Consider the following 21,643-nt stretch of genomic DNA (forward strand, 5'->3'; position numbering starts at 1 on the left):
TTGCACTCAATGTAATCATAAAGCATGACCAAATGAAGATAACATGTTCTTTTACTGGCCTCCATGATCTACCTTAATCATAAACAATTATACAATAGTTTCTACAGCACCTGTGTGAAGTTCTCCATTTTCCACTGTAATGATTCTTGTGTCTTTTTAAATGAGATCATAGGATTGTGCTATGGACTGAAGGAAACTAGCAACTGAATTGAAAAAAGGCCAATTCAATTCAAGTAGCATTGTCATAGTCAGTATAGAGTGAAAACCTCATTCTGTGTGGGCTAGAATTGAAATGTCTCAGAGGCACAAATGATTGTATGACTCACTCTCCATCCAAACCATTGGAGTTCCAGATTTAATAAGTGAAAATCTGTAAAATGAACCTGAAAAAGATTTGTGATCACTGACGTTGTCCCCCAATTAGGTCCTGAAACTGTCATTATTTGGAAGATCACAAAGAAGAGTTTAGAGAGTGAAACTGGATAACACTAGAAAAATGCATTGGGTTCACCATTATCTATCCTGATAGTTATAATCTAGTCCTAGCCATCTTCAGCTGCTTATTCTATGACTTTCCTTCCATAATAAGGTCAGGAATGAGAATGTTTTCTGAACTCTCTGCCAGTAGTGCCTCTCCACCAGCATCCTGTGCCAATTCAATCTGGTGCAGGCTACACATGAAATTTGTTGGCAATCAGCCAATACTGACGATGATAGCCAAGATCTCCACAGGTCCTAGACTTACGAGTGTCAAGCATCAGCTTAAGCCAGCTAGCACTGATTAAAAGATACCAGTTTGAGACAGGAACCGAAAACAAAACAGACTGCAGATTCTGGAATCTAGAACAAATAACAGAACACTGGAAGAACTCAATGGGTCAAGCAGCATCTGTGGAGGCAAAAGGTGTAAGCTGACATTTTGGGTCCTTGCATCAGGACTCATTACCTAGGTCATGACACAGAGTCGTTCTGAAAAATCAACTTAGACCTTTTGTCTCCACAGATCCTGCTTGACCTGTTGTGTTCTTTCAGCATTCTGTTTTTTGTTGAGGTACCTGTTTGAAGAGACACTTTGTAAATTCTGTAATATCCTTTAGTCAAGCAAGCAGAGTCCAAGGGTGCATGGGTGAATAAATTTCTTCTCATTTCCCTCAGTTGCAAGTGTATCCTTCCACTGGTAGGCAGGCTAGACCTGTACACAATATTCCACCATTAGTCTCACCAGAACGATATATAACTGCAGCAAGACATCTCCAACCTTGTGCTCAAATCTTCTTGCAATAGTAGCCACAATGGTGATTGTTTTCCTAATTGTTTGCTGCACTTTCATATTAACCTTCAGTGATTCTAGGACAAGGACACCCAGTTCCCTTTGAACTTCAACATCTTTTAATCTCTCACTATTTAAAAAAAACACCTTTCTTCTTGTTTTTTTACAAAGGCACATGAACTTACATTTTTCTGCATGGTGTTCCATCTGCCATGAGCTTGCCGGTTCACCTAGCCTATCTATATCTCCTTGAAGCCATTTTGCCTCCCCCTTGCAGCCCACACTGCCACCAGTAACCTAGCCATCAGCAGACTTTGTTATATTATGTAATCCTTTCATCCAGTCTGGTTCCTGGGATGACAGGACTGATATATGAAGAGAAATAGGGATGTTATTTTTGATATTCACTACAGGTTAGAAAAATGACAGGGAACCTCATTAAACTTTATAAAATCCTGAATGGACTCAGCAGACTAGATGCGGGAAGGATGTTCTTGATGGTGGGGAAGTCTAGCACTAGGGGTCACTGTCTAAGATTATGGGCTAAACCATTTAAGACTGTGGTGAGAAGAAACAAGCTTCCCAACCTGAAAATGACCTAATTATTCCTAAGTTCTGTTTTCTGTCCATTAATGAATCCTCAGTCTATGCCAATATATTATCCTCAATATTGTGTGCTCCAATTTTGTTTAGTAATCTCATATGCAGCAACTAATCAAAGGTCTTTTGAAAGTCTAGATACATGACGTTAACTGTTTCACCATTATCCCTTCTACTAGTTATAGTCTCAAACAATTCCATTGGATTTGCCATTTCCCTTTCATAAATTCATGTTGCCTTTGCACTTTCTTAGTATTATATTGCAATTCACTTACTTAATAATAGATTCCAGCATTTTATCTACTATTGATGTCAGACTATTTGGTTTACTGTTCCTTGATTTCTTTCACCTTCCTTTCTTAAATAGTGAGGTTTCATTTGCCACCATGCAATCTGTGCATCTGTCTTCACAGAAGGTAAGAAAACCTCCTGAAAATAGTGGAAGACTGCAGGCCCAGAGTAAATGAGGAACTGAAAGAGATTAATGTCGGTAAAAACCTGGTACTTTCAAAAGATCTTTGACAAGTTGCCGCATGTGAGATTATGATTAAGTTCTCTGCCACTTCTTTATTTCCCAGAATGATTTCTCTTGTCTCAATCTGTAAGGGATCCACATTAACCTTAGCTAATCTTTTTCCTTTTACATATATATAGAAGCTTTTACAAGCAGCTTTTTATGTTCTCATTCATCCTCTCTTGAATTCTACTTTCCCTTTTGTTATCTGTGCCTTTGTCTTCATGGCAAATGAAGTTTTCCCAATCCTCAGGTTTATTGTCTTGTTTTGGTATTGTTATAAGCCTTTTCTTTTCATCTACCATTAACTTTTCTTGATAGTCATGGATTGACCACTTCTTTTGATTTTTGATTTTTGATTAGCTAATGTTTTTCAAACATTACTGTCATATGTCTTATTGTAGTTTCCCAATCTACCATGATCAAATTACACCTCAGGCCTTCAAAGTTTGCTTTATTCAGATTTAATACCCTAGTTTCAGATTAAATTAAATATCTTTCAAGCTTTATATATACTAAATCACTTGAATATGCATTAGGTTCTATGTGTGTACTGATATCACCCAGCTCTAACTGAATATCTCCCTTGATTTCTCCACTATCTCCATGATGTCAGACTGCTTGTCCATTCTCCAGTCCTGACTAAGCAGAAACTTCCTCCTAATAAAAATCAGGAAAAAGCCACCACAAACACTGATTTTTTAATTTATTCATTGACAAAGCCAGCAGTCATTACCCATCCCCAACAACTCTTTGTGAAGATAATGGTGACAACTAGCTAGGCCACTTTTTAGAGTCAACCACAGGGGTGGGTCTGAAGTCCACATACGCTAGACTTGATAAGGATAACAGATTTCCTCCTTTTAAGGGCATTAGTGAGCCAGAGAGGTTTTGACAACAATCTGATAATTTTTGTGGTCATCATTATCAATATTGCAGATCATTAAATAAATTTAAATTCCACAGCTGCCGTGGTCAGGTGTGCTAGTCAAGTGACTTAACCACTGCATCACCACTATACCCTGTTTCTTGCCAACAACTTTGTCTCCTTGGAAATTACCTGATTCTGAACCAGACCACTCACAAACCTGGTGTGTTTGAGTCCGCCATTGTATGGACTCCATTGCCAACAGTTTTTGCTTCCACCATCACTCTGGCTCATTTCATCTGCTTCTAAATGCTCTTGCTACCTCTAGACTCTGCTTCCATGTACTCTTAGCTGGTCTATCATTTTCATCCTATATAATCCTGAGATCATCCAAAACCCCGCTGTTTGAATTATAACTCATTCCAAAAGTCCTGTTTACTCAATCCTTCTGTGTTCAACAACCTGAGCCAAGTCCTACTCCTCAGGTTCATCATTGTCATGGTCTTATTCACCACCCGCCCCCCCCCCCCCCCCACCGACTGCCCCATCTCTATAACCTACAACCCTGCAACTTTCCAAGATCTTTGCACCTCTCGAAATGCAACCTCTTGACTCACAGTATCATTTGTGTCCATGGTTCCAGCTGCAAGACGTAAGCTTTGTACTTACCTCCTCAAAGTCACTGCCTCACTAACACTTTCCCCTCCTTTAAGGCACTGGTCAAAGCCAACAGCTGGGACAAACCTTTTGGCTATCTGTCCTATTATATATCTGATAGGTCAAATTTTGCTTGATAAAGTTCCTTTGATGTGCCTTGTGATATTTTAACACATCATAGGTTCCAAGTAAAAGCAAGTTTTGATGGTAGTGGTGGTGATGATGGTGGTGCTTGGAAAATGAGCCCTACTCAGTATAGTGTCTACTCAGTCATATGCTGAAATTAAGAGTGGTTCAGTTCACATATGGTTGCCTACTAATTTGGAAATACTTTTTCATCAAAATATCTACTAAGAATTGGTTGGAAAATCAGACCTTAGACCCAGCTCAGCAATCTATGGGGACAAACGGCTCTGGTGCCTCCCAATGACTTCACAAACATGACTTTTGTGAACAGATTTACAATATTGCCACACAAGGTGGTCAGAGGAAATCTCTGCTCCCCTATGGTCCCACCCCTCAGTTCACATAACAAATGAAATTTGTGCGAAAATGTGCAATGGGCCAAAATCCATTACGCTGCAATTAAAGCCCAAACTCATGGCCAAGGAATAATTTACCTTAAACAAACAGCAGTTGCTTTGATCACAGAAATTACTTTAATTATGTGTACAATTGTCTAAATGTTACACAGTAAAACTGCCATTTTTCAAAGGTAGGAAGGGGCAGGTTAACAGAAGTAATTTTCACAGTGAGTGTGTTTTGAACGTTTGCCAGTGAATATTATGAACATTTCCCCAGAGAATGCTTTTCTCTCCCATAAGAGTTTCCAAGCATATACAATTCTCATCACAAGACTGAAAGATCTGGCATCCACTTTAACATCTGTAACTGTTTTAGAATTGCATACAAAATAGTCGGGCAGGAAATAGTTTTGAAATGATATGGCAGGAGAAGCACATTTCAGCACTAAATTGCATAGTTTGCTAAATTACTCCTTATAGCAGAGGTCTTGTGGTGTGGATATCCACACAAAGGAATCTGATATTGGCACTTGAGCTAACAGCACAGTAAAAGCTTTAACTTCACATATGTCACATGCTTTTAAACTACTGCACATCCCAAACATTGAGCATATGGGATAATGACAGAAAAATAAATTAGCAGTACTTTGCTACTTGCACATCAATATTTACATAGGACTAATCAGCCTTTTCCTTCATGTAGTCAAACATCCAAAATAAAGGTCCTGAAAGGAATACTTGCCTTTATCTAGCACTTTCACAACTTCTCTCACAACATTTAGGAAGCATCTAGACAGCCATTTGAATTGCCAAGGCATTAGAAGCTATGGACTTAATGGAGGTAAATAAGAATAGGATAGATGAGTGCAATGGTCAGCATGGATGTGGTGGGCCAAAGAGCCTGTTTCTGTGCTCTAGACTCTGTGATTCTCTATAACTCTACTACTCTGGTAGCCTCGGGCATTTCCTACATCTCTGAGCTAGATTTTACAGCTTCTGGATGTTCCTTGGTTTGTTTTCTGTCTATCTATCCTCATTAATCTATCAACCAGATGGCTTTATCAACAGCTTATTACCATAGCAACCCTATATTCCATTTGCATTATCCATCATTCTCCCACATTCTCTGCAATTTAAGACTAACTTGTTTTCTGCCTTTCCCAGTTCTGATGAGGGATCTTAGACTTGAAGTACGAACTCTGTTTCTCTTTCCACAGATGCTGCCTGACGTGATGAGGGTTTCTAACATTTTCTGTTTTAATTTCTGTTCACTTGCATCTTTGTAAGAAATGCATTATGTTTAGTACTGCAGTCAATATATGGGAAATGTGGAAGGAAATTTGTACACAGCAAGGTCCCACAAAAAAAAAGCAACAATGTTCCTGCAACAATGTTCCTGTTCTAGTGTTGTTAATTGAGTGGTAAATTTTGGCAGGAAAGGGGGAATAACTCCACCCCCCCCCCCCCCACCAAATAATAAAGCTCTCCTTCAAAATCATTACGACTTATTTTTCTTACAACAACTGAGAAATCAAACAGGGTCTTTGTTTGACATCACATATGAAAAACAGCACAGTGTACAATTCTACCAAAGATAAATATAGTAACAGTTACATTTGAAGGTAATAAATATCTCAAGATGTAATGGACACCTTGGACGTTCAGCCAGGAAGTGAGGTGACTGCAGATGGTGGAATCTGGAGCAACAGACAATCTGCTGGAGGAACTCACGTGGGTTGAGCAGCATCTGTGGGAGGAAAAGAAATGTCAACGTTTCAGATCGAAACTCTGTGCCCTGATGCAGAGTTTCAATCCAAGACATCAACAGTTCCTCTCCTCCCACAGATGCTGCTTAACCCACTGAGTTCTTCCAGCAGATTGTTTGTTGCTTCAGGAAGTGAGGGATTTGGACTGTGATTGAAGCTTGGTTAAAAAAGTGGGTTTTGAGCAAGTTTTTAAAGAATGAGGGAGCAGTGGATAGGTGACATTGTTTAGAAAGAGGATTTTATAGTCTAGGAACTCACTGGCTGTGACAAAATGAAAAGTATGTACAAAGGCCAGAATGGGAACAACTGGTATAGTTGCAGAGTCAAATGAGCAAAGCCATGTGGCTTCTGAAAAACAAGGGTTAGGATTTTAAATTGAAATTATTAAAGGATAAGTCAGGAAGGGCATGGGCAACAGCTGAATGGAATACACAGCAATGTTTTATGTCTGATGGAGGTTTGTAAGTTAGTGTGGAGAGTGCTAAAGTTCTCAAGTAGGGAATTGCAGAGGCAAGAACAAGAATTTCAAAAAAGACAAGTTGAAATAGTGCAGTGAGAGATAGAAAGAATGCAGTTTTTTTAGAGAAGATATGAGACCACACAGTATATCTAGCTGTAAACCATCCAGTTCAGCCTGAGACAATGGCCCAAAGGGTGCTGTCACAGATGTAGAGCATGTAGATAAGAAGTACAAGCTCGCTCTCAGCTGTGATTTGATATTCTGCTGAATTCAAACCTCTAAGCTGTTTCACTGGACTGCTGAAACATGCACATTGCTATGGTGTTTTTCTAATAGATCTTCACATTGCAATGACACCTACTTGCCTCTTGCTGTCAAGACACTATAGGTTGATGACATCTAGTGGCCTTGGAAGAGCATTTACTGTTAGTTAATAAAAGGCAAAAGAGAAAAAAATCTGCTAATCTGGAATAAAAACAGAAAGAGCTGGAAGGGTCAGAATTTGCGGTGACCAGGCATTTCCTGTTAGTTGACCTTGATCCTTCACCTCATTCCTGGCTTTAGTCACATCACTCCAGAAATTCAAACAAGTACTTTTGCTAGACAAGTTAGTGTATGTGACTCAGAAGCGCTCATTGTTGGGCATTCTCAGGACAACCATATCCCATTACTTTTCTCCACTTCTTTAGGACTATTCTCACTAGCTTCATACTAATGCTCTCAATTCCCATAGTCCCCAATCACCCCAAGCCCTAACCTCCTCACACTCCCAATCAGCCCAGACCCCCACACCTCTCCTCAACACTATGACCTCCCACTATCAGGACTTTATGCACCCCAATCTCCCTGACCCCTTGGTTCAACTGGTCCCAAATCCCTACTCCCTACCACTCTGATCAGCCCAGACCTTGGCTCTCAACTTCCCAGTCACTCTGACACTGCAAACTCCCTGACCTCATATTCACTCCAAATGCCAATGTCCCAAACTCTCCAAATGATGCACTGATTTTTCCGCTTCATGGTGCAGAAATCTCCAATTAGCTACCAGCATCCACCCTCATCCCCAAATCTCCAGGCCAAGGCGCTATATTTTCTTTCATGTCCTCCATGGCACGGAGAGCAAAGTACAACCGTAAATGAGCCGCAACCAAGGCCCACATTAAGTTTCCAGCTTCAGAAGCGCTACAAAATAATCACTGGCATTCCAGGAAATTACCCTATGGTGAGCCTTTTTGTACACACATTAATTTCTAAACAATTAAATTTTAAATCTGAACTTTTTGAACACCACTCAAAGAAATGAGACATTCACTAGTTAATTTTGATGCAAGAAAGGTTGATTGACAGTTACCAGCAATTATCAGGTTGTCAGAAGTGACCCATACAATAATTACTAGCCCTTATTATCTGCAACTTGTTTACTAAATGTGGCTAAAGTACCTAACCCACAAATACAGTAACATTCATGACATTCAATGCTTATCAATGCAGATAGCAAGATGTTACTTTCTTAAACATAGTGGCAGAGCAGAGCAACTCACACAACAAATTTTGGAAATTTATCTTTAACCAAACTGCCATTCCTCACTGGAGGTTGCTGTATATTTATACATAAATAATGGCAAGTGTCATAAGTCTCACTGTTACTTCAACTGTAACTTTTGACCAAAGAGTTCAGCCAGGTTAAAGAGAAAAGTTAACACTTTAGGTGGAGTCCTTAAACAAAACTAATGTATTAGCTCATCATTTAACAGTTGCAGCTTACATTTCTGTAGTCCTCATTATCTGCAGATATCTGACAGTTGTGGACAAGATGATAGATAACGGAGGAAAAAGGGGGCAGGAGCTGCCATGGTTGAAGAGATTTCTTTTAAGTTGTTGATGAAAGCAGAAGGGAAGGTGACAAGAAAAAGCGAAACTGCTCCAGAATGCAGGCATATGATGTCTGAAGGTGTACTGTCTTTGAGTGCTGGGGTACTGGGGATTCAGTAATAAGACTGCCACAGACACAGAACATAGATGAGAGGCACAAAAGAGTTTGTACATGCAAAAAGGGTAAAATACTGTAAAATCCTTTGAATCTATGTGGCTGGGAAGACTGCAGAAAGAGAATGCGATGAGACCAGATAGTGATTTGAGGTTGAGGATGATGATGTATGGCACAGAGGTCAGTGGAACTTGACAAGGGTAGAGTTATGTGAGTATGAGTAACTACAATTCTTATTTCAAGTTTTAACAAACACACAATGAAGCCCCTTAGGTATCTGTTTAATTTTTATTCTTATCCCTTAAGAACTTTCAATTTAAAACATTGTTCTTTCACAACTGGGATTTTGGTTGGAAACCGTTGAAAACCTCAGAGTTGAACACATTTAGTCTAACAATGTAATCAAGTATAGTGACTGAAATTTGAGTCATTCACCATGTACGTTAGGATTTGCATTTAAAAAAAACAAATTTAAAATAAGGGCTTTAGATTACAGCATTTAATAAATTCATACTTAAACATCTGAACTGTGTTACCCTGACAAAGGGAAACATCTTGAGGAGATGTCTATGAGAAGCTTTTGTTTGCTTTTTCAATCTGCCTTGCTTGTCCCACAGCAGCAGCCGTCCCATCCAGCCACAAACTGTAGTTTAAAGTTAGCAATACACATAATCTACTAACAGTTTGTGGCAGTAAATAGCATAAACATAACTCACCTGTACTGCTAGCCTTGTTAAACTCAGATCCTTGTAGTAAATCGGATTTCTTTTGGCACTTCACGATTTGCCTGTATGTTCCACTGTTGCTTGAACTCGTCTGTGCCATAACTGGCTCCAAAAACATCTGGGAAATAAGCAGTGCCATAAAATAGATTTGTTTGGCTTGCTCGCTGCTGGGACAGTGGAAGAGGCACGTGACACAGGAAATGATTCAATGCAATTCCAACCTCAAAAAAAATTGCTACAGGATCCAGCTATTTTTTAGTTGTGGTCTTATACCAAACTTACTTTACAAAGATAAACACTGGTCAAAGGATTCATGGCCACAGTGTTTTATTATTTTTGCTGTCCTGAAGTCTCTTGAACTGTGGCCACATTACAACCTAGTGCCAACTGGATGGAATAAACATCCAGGTCTAGAAATTTAATCATGTTGTACTTTCTTTTATGTGCTATGTGACTGAATAGAAGCGGGAAATCGGTCAGAGTGGGCAATGTGAAATTGAACCCCGGACTTCCTGGGCAAGATGTGCTTACTTGTGGAAGTTGTTGAGTGTTGACTAATATTGTCAATCATTTGACTTCAGTGCTGTGGGATTAGAATGTGTATGTTTGCTGAGGAGACCAATGAGAAGAAGACGGCTTGACTGATCGTAAATTAAAGGGACATATGTTATCTGAGCTGCTGTTAGGGAGCCAGTCACTGAAGTCAGTTATGAAACCTCCTTTGATGGTCTATAAGTGTTCCAGGGAAGGCCTTCTTTCTCAGGAGGGGCACTGCCATTCAAGTTTAGAGTGTGGCTGCTCTTATCTCTGATCTACTACTGCTGGTTTGAGCATTCCATTGAAAACCACCTCTGTAAGAACTCTCCCTATGCCAGAAAATCCCACTTATAAACTTGAACTTCCAGCATAAGTTTATAACTTGTGCAAGGTCGTTGTGTATAACTGTGATGATGGCTTAGGATTTGATTATGCGCATGCCTCTTTACATATCCTGCTCCTGAGAAAACTGCTTCTCTGCAGTCCCGCAAGAAATGGGTTCCATGCACAGTTTGATTTTAGCACCCATTTCTATATGGATTAACATTTCTAACCCACAAATTCCAGATGTATACAGCAGTAATTGGAAAGAGAAAAGGCAGGTCGTGAACTAAGGCCTTCTAGCCCGTTTAACCTACTCTAGAATTTAGATGGAATACTCTGTACATTAACAACATCATAACTGTTAATACCCTTTGCCTGTCAAATACTGGAAATTTGAAATAAAAACAAAAAAATGCTGGACACACACAGTAGGTCTGGCTGTGGAAAAAGAAACAAAGTTAATGCTTCAGGCTAGAGACCTTTTGTCAGAATTCTTGAGTTTTATGCATTTTCTGTTTTTATTCCAAAAAAACCATTAAACTCTATTTTTAAGTTTTCAGTTGACCTAATATTTTGGAGGAACTTTGCAAGTTTTTAGTTTTGTATAAAATGCCCAGAATATGAACTATGGAAAAAGCTTTTCACCCAAGAACTTATCTTTTGAAGTCCTGACTGATTTGGTGTGAATTTCCAACATTTTTCTTCTCATTGCAGATTTCCAGAAGCCACAGTTTTCTTTTCATCACAATCTGTCAAATAGCTATGAAGAATTCCTTGCAAGATTGTTTCTAGATATCCAGGTCCAGAAAAGACTCTGCAGCACAGAGTTGTTATGGTTAGCTACATAGTAGGAATGTAATCAATTCCACACTGGGCAATGCTTCCATTGGGTGAATCATTGATTCACAAGGAAATATCACTGCTTCAAAAATACCCTCTAGGTCATGTACAATTTTGATAAAGACATAGATTGCCACCCCTTTGTTGTTACTGATGCTACATATTTGAAACTGGGCTGTGAACAAGACTGGGATTACTGATAAATTTTAACTACTATAAAAACTGTAAAATACTAGGTTAGGTATTTCTTCAAGGATCAGCAAGGCACAATAACACGTGGTTATATATATGATGTAAGGACACTTTATACCCATGTGATTTATTATGTATAAATATACTATGTTGCATTCTATCTTTAAAACAAGTGTGTAAGCACGCTCCACATATGTATATTGTCACTACAGATTCAGTCTACTGACTGTACTGGCTTCCTCAATAATTTGACTTCTGCCGTTATATGCTGGTCTCTGACATTGCATTGGCTCTTTAAACTGGATTCCATATTGCAACCTAATGTACGAGGACAATCACTTGTTGAGTTGATAGGGAGTTCTTATCCACATCCAACTAAACGTACACCTGCAACATAACGAGTTTGCTGACAAACTTAGTTCTTGCCACATGCCTACATAGGTCTTGGGATATTGGCAAAAGATAGCATTCACCGTCAACTGTCTCATTCAAACAGACTATCATATTCGCTTTAGGTAAAACTACTGTTGGAGTTGCCCATGTGTTTTGAGTTACTTTTTTTCTAGTTTCTTGAACTCAGCATTTCAAGGAGTAAAGAACTAGCCTTGCTGTGCAGTAGACTGGTTTAACACGAAACAATCCATTTACATGCCTTGAATCCAGCGATCCCTGTATAGATACCTTTGAAAATGGAATTATATTTGTACAACAGTGTGCGTATTCATGACACTTGAATATCTGAGTCCCAGTTGTGTTTCAACCTTCTGAGACAATCCTTGCTGAACAAAATAGGGCACTCAGTATACTCAGCTACAAGCAATGGCAAAATAATACACTACCATTGTAACATATCATACATAGGATCTGTCCCAATACCTTCAAAACTACTCATAAATAAGCTTTGAGAATGATCATACTCCTTGCTTAGAGTATGTAACTAAACTTCTTTTCATATATATCCTTCGCCATAATGGAACGATCTACTTGTGCATCAATCTGCACTACTAATTACTTGCTATCAGTTAAGGCCTCTGATCTTAAGACTCATCATGAACATAGATGCAATACAAATTATATTTTGTATTATTTGCATGGGCTATATGGTTGTGCAAATTGTCTATTTGTACCTCTTTATTAGAGAAATTTCTGTTCTATGCCAGTGTTGCATTAGAAAAAGCATTGCTATCTGTTATCTTGTATGTTGATTTTCTTTTCCTCATTAACAGATCATCCACAGCCCTTTGAAGTAAAGGATTCCAAAGACATACAACTCTCTGCAAAAAGCAATTTTTCTTCCTCTTAGTCCTAAATGTCTTCTTCTCAGAGTTTACCCCCAGTTTGGGCTCCTCACTGAGAAGAAACAGCCATTTGGTATCTGTCAATCCTTGCCTGAACCTTGTGCATCACAATGGAGACACTTCTTGTTTTCTAATTCCATTGAATATAGGCCATGCTTCCTCAGTCAGCCTTCATTAGGCATCCTCTCAGGAAATAATCTTTTAAATCTACTCTACAGTAACTCCAATGCAAGTATATCCTTTCTCAGACATGAAGACCAAAGCTGCACACAGTACTCCAAATGTATCTCACTAAAGTCCTGTAAAATCTAAGGAAGACTTCCTTCCTTTTTTTACTCCTAACCCCTTGTAATAAAGGTCAACAAACCAGTAATTGTTTCTAATTACTTGTTTTATGTACTTGCATGTTTAGTTTCTGCATCTCCTAAAACAACTCACCAATTTTAGATCTCTATGCCCTAAACTAACACACTAGTTTAGATCTTTGGCATGATATAAACTTTCTCAATTGACACCAATCTGTAGCCTCCATTTTCTCCTGCTCTCCATCCTGCCACCGGTGTTCCCTTTGTTCTCCCCACCCCTCCCCCTTCTCTGCAATTTAAAACATGCCTAACTACTAAATGTTCCCAATTCTGGCGAGAGGTCCTCAGCCTGACACATAAACTCTATTCCTCGCTTGGCAGATGCTACCTAACCTGCTGTGTATTTCCAGTATGATCTCTTTATATTCCAGCACCGCAAGCTTCCATTATGCTTTAAATATTTATGTTTCTCATTATTTAACAAATATTCTGTTGTATTATTCTTCCTATCAAAGTGCACAACCTTGAATTTTCTCACTTTGTAAACCATTTGCCACCACCTTGCCCACTCTCCTAACTTGTCTATATCCTTTGCAGCTTCTTTGTGTCTTCCTCACGACTCACTTTCCCTTTTACCTTTGGATCATCACCAAGCTTGGATCCATTGCACTAAACAGAAAATATTGGAAAGATTCAGCAGGTTAGTTAGCATCTGCAGAGAAAGAAACAGAATCAACATGTCAAATAAACTTTCATTGGATCTCTAGACACACTGTATGTTGCCTTTTCACCTAAGTCATTGATATAAATTATGGAGAGCCAAGGGCCCAGTCTCAATCCCTGTGGCATCCCAATGATAACTGTGTGTCAAGCTGAAAACCCGTTCATTCTTACTCAGAAAGGGTTGGAATTTAATTAATGAGCTGCATCACAATGATAGCTAACCAGCGATTCCGGTGTAGTGCTTGTGTGTCAGCACATTGTAGAGTTCCATGTGTAATCCTAGATTTAACACTGTCAACCCATTAATTTGAAAGTTGTTGAAAACTTCCATCCTAAGAGTAAATGAAGCTAAGTAGTTTGATTTGTGACCCTTCATTTGTATTAATATTAATATTTCATTAATTTACATAACAAACACATTCATTATTTTTAATGACTTAATTTTCCTAACTACTTTAATATATTTCAAATCTTTCCAAATGTCTCTAGTCATCAGATACACATAGAAATAAAGGCTGGCTCTCAGAAAACCATCATGGCGGTCTGGGGGCAGAGCCCAGTTTGAATCACTTGAGACCTAATTTCTGCTCGTAGCCTGTTCCACCTCTTTGGATGGTCATAAGAGCAAAGCCTTCAGGATATGAGTCATGGACCAGGTCAAGCAATATTTGGCCCAATTAAGCAAGTTGGAGTTTGGACTTAAGGGGTGTGAAAAGGGAATTTTAACTTATGACAACAGCTTAAGCAGACAATATCAGACCAACTGCCCATTATATCTCTCACCCAATCTCTGTTTTGAAACTTATCCTGAAGTTTTACGGGGAAAAAGTTAAAATTAATCCAACAATCAAAAACATAAAATGTAGGGAATACACAGTAGGCCAATTAACATTTGAAAAACCAGAATGATTAATGTTTTGGGTTAGCTTAACACTTTATGGTGCCAGAGACCCGGGTTCAATTCTGGCCACTGTCTGTAAGGAGTTTGTACATTCTCCCCGTCTTTGCGTGGGTTTCCTCCGGGTGCTCTGGTTTCCTCCCACATTCCAAAGACGTATGGGTTAGGAAGTTGTGGGCATGCTATGTTGGCGCTGCAAATGTGGCGACACTTGCAGGCTGCCCCCAGAACACTCTACACAAAAGATGTATTTCACTGTGTGTTTCGATGTACATGTGACTAATAAAGATCTTATCTTATCTCTAAAGCCAAATACTTTTTATCTGAATAATATGTTTAGTTCTTACATTGTAGTGTGATTTTGTTCCATGGGATGGTCTAAAGTTTAAGTCTGGTAAGACAAGATTTCCATCCAGTAACTACGTGTGGCAATGGTTAGTGTTATGGAATTTAGATACTGGCAACAGCTCAAAGTGTTAGGCAGCCTCAAGAATAAATTGGTTTTCCTGTATCAAAATGCAGATTTAAGGAAACTGATGTGTGGGACTGTTAATCTATCATTATTCAATCAACTTGACTTCTTGTTTAGGAGATTTGATTAGTTTTAGCTGCTTAGCTCACTGTATGTCTATTATATACAGGCATCTGTAATTTATAGTATTATTGAAGTGTTGGAAATGTTGGACATCTCTTGGTTACTATTATCACACATAACAGAGGCAGTCAGTGCTGCTGGTGTCAAGCAAGACCATGTCTTTGCCACAACAATATTTTCAATAAACAAAACATGCAGGTAAGCAGGTGATTAAGAAGTCAAATGGCAAGTTGGTTTCCATAGCAAGAGGATTCAAGTACAGGAGCAGAGGTATCTTCCTGCAATTGTACAGATCCTTGGTGAGACCACACCTTGAGTACTGTGTGCAGGTTTATTCTCTTTATCTGAGGAGGGATGTTCTTGCTATAGAGGGAGTGCAGTGAAGGTTTACCAGACTAATTCATGGGATGATAGGAATTACGTTTGAAGAGAGATTGGGACAATTGGGCTTACAATCACAAGAGTTTAGAAGAATGAGAGGCAATCTCATAACAATCTACAAAATTATGTCAAGACAGGATGACTAGGTGCAGGATGGATGTTCCTAATGGTGAACCTGTGGAATTCTTTACCACAGAAGGCAGTGCAAGCCAAATCATTAAATATATTCAATGAGGAGTCACATATTGTTCTTGGGGCCAGAGGGATCACGAGATATGGGGAGGAAACTGGAACAGGTTACTGAATTTGAATGAACAGCCATGATCATATTGAATGGTGGAGCAGGCTTGAAGGGCCAACTGGCCTCTTCCCGTTTCTAACTTCTAAGTTTCTATGGATGTTTCTCACTACACTGCTGCACCTCACCTTCAACAAGCTCCCTATAGATAAACAGGAACACAAGAAGCAGGACTGGAGAGGCTAGCTCTGTTTTCCTTAAGAGACTCATTTGAGGTATACAGTATAAAATTATGAGGGGTATAGATAGGGTATACTGCAGGAAGCATTTCCCCATATCATAGACAGATAAAGTTTGAGGATATAGGTTTAGGGAAGGAGCAAGAGAATTAGAGGAGATCTAAGAGGGACCCTTTTCACCGAGACTGTGTGGAGTCCCCGGAATACACTGTCTGACAGAGCTGTGGAAGTGCAGTCGCTGACAGCATTTACGAAATGTCTAGATGAGTACTTGAATCACCTAGGCACAGAAGACAACAGGAGAAGTGCTGGAAGATGGGATTAATCCAGATTTTGGCCATTATCGACTGTGACATCTTTTTTCTCACAGAGCCTCATATTTGCTTTTATAAATATTAGTGTAACATTTACACCTTATAAATGGCCTCCTTCTGTATTATAAATTTCTTGAGCTTTAATGCAAATTTGATATTTATTTGCTGTTCTCAGAATTTAGCATTTAAGATAAATGAATACTTGTGTTAAAACTAGGACACCTATTATCAACAATGATCTTGTGGACCTTGCTTATGCAAATACCCATGGATCGGAAAAAGCCACACACGGCCATATGTTTCTTCTCAAACTAGTACAAGATTTAATTGTCAAACTACTACACATTTAGATTGAGTTATAACCTGCCAACCCTCCCAAAAGCCTCTCAGGATTTCTGGGATTGTCTCCTAAAGTTCCATGACTCAAATCCAGATTCCAGAAATTTCTTGCTGACAGTGTCTAGCTGTTCTGTGCAACATCAGAGGATAAATATAGATGAGGAAAGCCAGAAAGCCGATTTTAGCTCATTTCTTCAGAATAAAGAAAAACTTACATTCTCCTATCATGTAATATATCAGGACAACTACTGGGAATAAAGGCAAATGTTGACTATTTTTAATTTTAACATGGTGTTTCCTGCCAACTCGTCTAAATATTCATTTCACTAGTTTCACTTTATGCCTCAAACTAATATCATCATACTTTCAACTAGTTACCTAATCTTTATATTTTAAGAACTGCATTTTGTCTTGTTTTAAAGGTAAAGATGTCAATTCCTAATTTTTGTTAATAACTTAATCATTCGGTGCTATGGCTCAGACTCATAGATCTTTGCTGTACTGTTTCCATTGTTTACCTCACCCAACAGAGCATTCAAAGTGAGGTCTGACCTGGTTATTGTACTGGTTTAGTATGACATCCTTGAATGGAATCAACTAAGTAAAAGGAAATATTCCATTTGTTTTGTTAATTCCTGCTAATAACTATCGGTTTGGAAGCAAAATCAGGAGAGCTGTATAGTAGCCTACAACAGTCTTTTGCAGTGTACTTAAATCAACAGTTAAATTTAGATCATCAGTTGAGTTTTTGTTATTCCCCAACTTCAGAATTTATTCGATCTTTTCTAGAAGCTGTGCTGAGATTCCATAAGACTCTTCTTCAAGGTAATGATACAATGCTCATGTTCCTTTTTTAGTAGCTTGATACAAAGTAGACAAACTTATGAGCATTTACTGTAATTTTCCACCACAGAGCTACTGCTTTCTTGAAACATAGACTTCTTTAGAGTCAATAAGAATGCACCCGGAGACCAGCCAGAAGAAATAGAGAGAGCACAGCTGCCATTTCTTTATCATAGACCCAGCATCTTTTACTCATTAACTCTATTTTCTATTAAAGGCTTCAAATGCAATGAGACGAGTTCAATGTTAAGGAATGACAACCTTCAGTAAATTACTAGCCTTATCCATAACCAAATGTTACAAGGTGTGTCATAGTGCCAACTGAGAAGCAGGGATCAGAGGTGAGGAAACAATGACATCTAATGCTCATTGGATGAATTGCAGCTGCAAAATAACATAGGCCATCCCTGGGTAAAGAACGGGTTCCGATTTTACATATATTCATAAGTCAACTTGTCTATAAGTTGGAAAATACACAAAAATCACTCGATATGGTAACCATACCTCCACAGTATTGTAATGAATGGCATCAAAAACACAAAAGACTTATAAGAATGAATAAGAACTAAAAGCAGAGAGAGAAAGGAAACACGTTCTGCTGTTCACAGCAATGAATGTTGGACTTTTGAATATTGGGGTAGATCATCTGTATGTACAGGTGTCCGTAAGTCGGACGTTTGTAACACGGGGACAGCCTGTTCCTGTTATTCCTAGATTTTTAAACTAGTTTTATTTTACCATGGGAGAACAGAGAGATACCAAAGTCAGCATCAGGAAACTGAGTTCAAAATTGTGAAAGGGTTCCACAGACATTCACATCTAAGAATAGCTAATTGCTGAAGAACCATGGATTAATAGCGAATGGGACAATTTAAATGGGGTGATGACATTTGTGAGCAAGAGAATCAGTTTTGAGGCTGGGCTAATGACTATTGAAGTTGATGCATGAGTAGGAAGCTTTCACACAAATTTAAAAGGTTCAAACATCTTATTTGGGGTAAAAGATTGCAACTGCTTATGTTCCAAATGCTGACTCTTTTCAGAGATCAGAGATAATAACCATGTCACTATCATGTATCACTACTCCCCAATTCCTGCCGTCAGCAGCAAGATTTTTACAACTGTAAACATTAATTTTGTATGGTTTGTGATCTTTTTCCCACATATGGCTAATGGAGTAGCTCATTTAAGTTGTACATTGACAATGTTTATTTATTCCATGGTTTCATTTTAAGGTCGTGTGAATGGCTGCTATGTTACCACTATATTAAAAAAACGGGAAAAAATGTGCTTTTTCTACTTTTTATTTGTGGCTGCATCTTTCCTGGCCTGTTCCAAAAATGGACCAGGTTTTCTGAAGCAGGTTACAAACAATATTTACACACAATGGTTTTGTACTACATCAGTGGTTAACTAAGAGCTGCACCATTGAAGAGAGTGGTATTAAATTGATTGTGCTCCACTTAATCAACACTAAACTTTAGTTTGGTCTCAGCAAATGACTGAGGAAAGGAGATGGCACTGAGGGAGAAAAGCTTAGAACATGAGCTTAAAACCTTGGCTTTTGTTTTCCTGTGTTCATCTCAGGGATTTTGAGCCACTTATGCCCTAATATTGAGCAGGTGATCAAAAAGGGATGTGGTGGAGAGGAAATGTTGGATGTCAATATATTTTCTTAAAACTATAGGAAAGAGCAAGACCACTGGAGGAATATTGTATAATCAAATATCAAACAATATAGAAATATTTAAGTGGACATGGGGAGATATTTCATTGATGTCATAAGAACAGACAACATTATTCACTGCTTTATCTTCAGCGGCCCTGCTGGGGTGAAGAGAGGAAAGTAGAATTGGGATAGGATGGTACCTCAGGAAAAATTGTTATGAAAATTTCCAATCACTATGGGGGCTAAGAAATACTTTATTTGAAGAATAGTTAGAATTTGGGTGGTTCATACACTTTCATATCAGCTAGGTAAGTACATGAAGAGAAGGGAAAACAAACAATATTTTAAGATGAAGTAAGAGAAGTAAAACAGTAAAGGGGGTCTTCCTGCTGTCTGGTACAGGGAAAGTCATCACTGTGGTCCTCTTCAGTTAGCTTCTCCCAATGGTCAAAGACCTGCACCTCAAATTGCAATGTGGATTCTGTCCAGCTAGACAGACAACGCACATATTTAAGCCATAATACAGCTCCAAGAGTAATGGAGTCAACTGCATCAACCCTTACACATGTCCTTTTTGACCTCACAGAAGTCTTTCACACTGGAGATGACTAGCTTGTCTTTCTCAAATTTTACTCCGCACAGAAATTCATCCCCATCTGATACTTGTTTCACATGGAAGCGCAAGCCATGATCTTAATCACTGGGTTCATATCAGGTCTAATCTCAGTGCAGACTCGTATCAAGCAAGGCTGCATCATTGCCCCAACACTTTGCTCAATCTTCTTCATTGAACCTTATCACCAGCAAGTTTCCTACTGGAGTAGAACTATCCTATAGGACTAACTAACTCCTGCAAATTTCTACAGATGTACAGTGTAGAGCATTCTGACTGGTTGCATCACCATCTGGTATGGAGGCTCCAATGTGCAGGATCAAAAGAGGCTGCAGAGGGTTGTAGACTCAGCCAGCTCCATCATGGGCACCACCCTCCCCACCATCAAGGACATCTTCGAGAGGCAGTGCCTCAAAAAAGCAACATCCATCATTAAGGACCCGGGACATGCCCTCTTCACATTACTACCATTGGGGAGGAGGTACAGGAGCCTGAAGATCCACATTCAAAGTTTCAGGAACAGCTTTTTCCCTTCTGCCTTCAGATTTCTGAACAGACCATGAACCTCATTATTTCTCTTTTGTACTATTTATTTATTTTTGTAATTTATAGCAATTTTTGTGTCTTGCACTGTACTGCTGCCGCAAAACAACAAATTTCACGACATATGTCAGTGATAATAAACCTGATTCTGATTCTGAACCCTACATTGCTCTCACTCCAGAAGCACGGTCATCATAACTTCAATCATCAAGCTGCTTGTATGTACTTGTATGTGTGCATATTCAAAGCCAAGCTCCAAATCACTATCGACTCTTTCAGTGAGAGAATGGGCCTTAGACTTATCATCTGTAAAGGTCTGCTACCTACCTGCCCTCGTTGTACAACACCAACCTCTAAAGCTAAATTCCCAAAACATGACTGTGAAGGAAGTGGACCACTTTCCATACCTCAGGAGCCACCCCTCAATGGAGGCAGACGTCATGAAATTCACCATTGCCTTTGATGTATCAGCACAGTCTTTGTCTCTGATGAAAAAAGCATTTGAAGATCAAGACCTCAATCCTGCCACAAAGCTCATGGTCTACTGTGTAGCAGTGATCCCTGCCATCTTGTGACATGGACAATTTAAGTGGGCACCTCAAAGCAATGAAGAAGGACCACAAGCACTACTTCTGCAAAATCGTTCAAATCCATTGGCAGAATAAGTGTAGTGGTTAGCGTAACACTATTACAGCGCCAGCGACCCGGGTTCAATTCCCGCCGCTGTCTGTAAGGAGTTTGTACGTTCTCCCCGTGTCTGCGTGGGTTTCCTCCAGGTGCTCTGGTTTCCTCCCACAATCCAAAGACATACGGGTTAGGAAGTTGAGGACATGGTATGTTGGCGCCGGAAGCGTGGCGACACTTGCGGACTGCTCCCAGAATACTCTATGCAGCAGGTGTATTTCACTGTGTGTTTCGATGTACATGTGACTAATAAAGATATCATATCTTTTTATCTTAGAAAAAAAGTGCAACATCCCTACTGATCCAGGGGAAGCCCTGGTCCATGATAATTAAAAATGGAGTAGCAACATATGGGGTGGCACTGAGAACTTCCAGTGCATGAATTGAACCCACTCAGAAGCGAAGTACAGATGGCAGAAGGGGCGCACACTCACCCGCGCCATCAGGCACCTGCTGCATCGTTTGTGGCAGCCTGCGGGTCCCACAGTGGCCTCATCCGCCGTCTCAGAACCAGGAATGGAAGTAAGTTATCCTCGATCCCGAGGGACGGCCTAAGAAGGAAGACAACAAGAACCTGAGGGTGGGTTAAAGGCGCCATGTAAATGCAGTTGTTCGTTCCACCAACAGTTGAAGGTCCCGAGTCTCTCCCTGCAATGCGGCTTCCTGGTCGCTCTGTGGCGCTGCCTCCGGCCGTCAG

General features: G+C 39.4%; 1 protein-coding gene across 1 annotated transcript in view; it reads right to left on the reverse strand.

The window, feature by feature from the left end:
• The window catches only part of LOC127580885 (tetraspanin-18-like), a 105,959-nt gene extending 84,496 nt beyond the window's left edge, over positions 1-21,463 (reverse strand). The window contains exons 1-2 of the mRNA XM_052034859.1: positions 21,381-21,463; positions 9,363-9,489 (exon numbers count right to left, since the gene is read on the reverse strand). Of these exons, the coding sequence (XP_051890819.1) occupies positions 9,363-9,489; positions 21,381-21,389 (136 nt within the window). The 5' untranslated portion in view covers positions 21,390-21,463. The remainder of the gene's footprint in view (positions 1-9,362; positions 9,490-21,380) is intronic.
• Positions 21,464-21,643: the final 180 nt, after the last annotated feature.

Source organism: Pristis pectinata, chromosome 20 (assembly GCF_009764475.1).
Source record: "Pristis pectinata isolate sPriPec2 chromosome 20, sPriPec2.1.pri, whole genome shotgun sequence".
NCBI lineage: Eukaryota > Metazoa > Chordata > Chondrichthyes > Rhinopristiformes > Pristidae > Pristis > Pristis pectinata.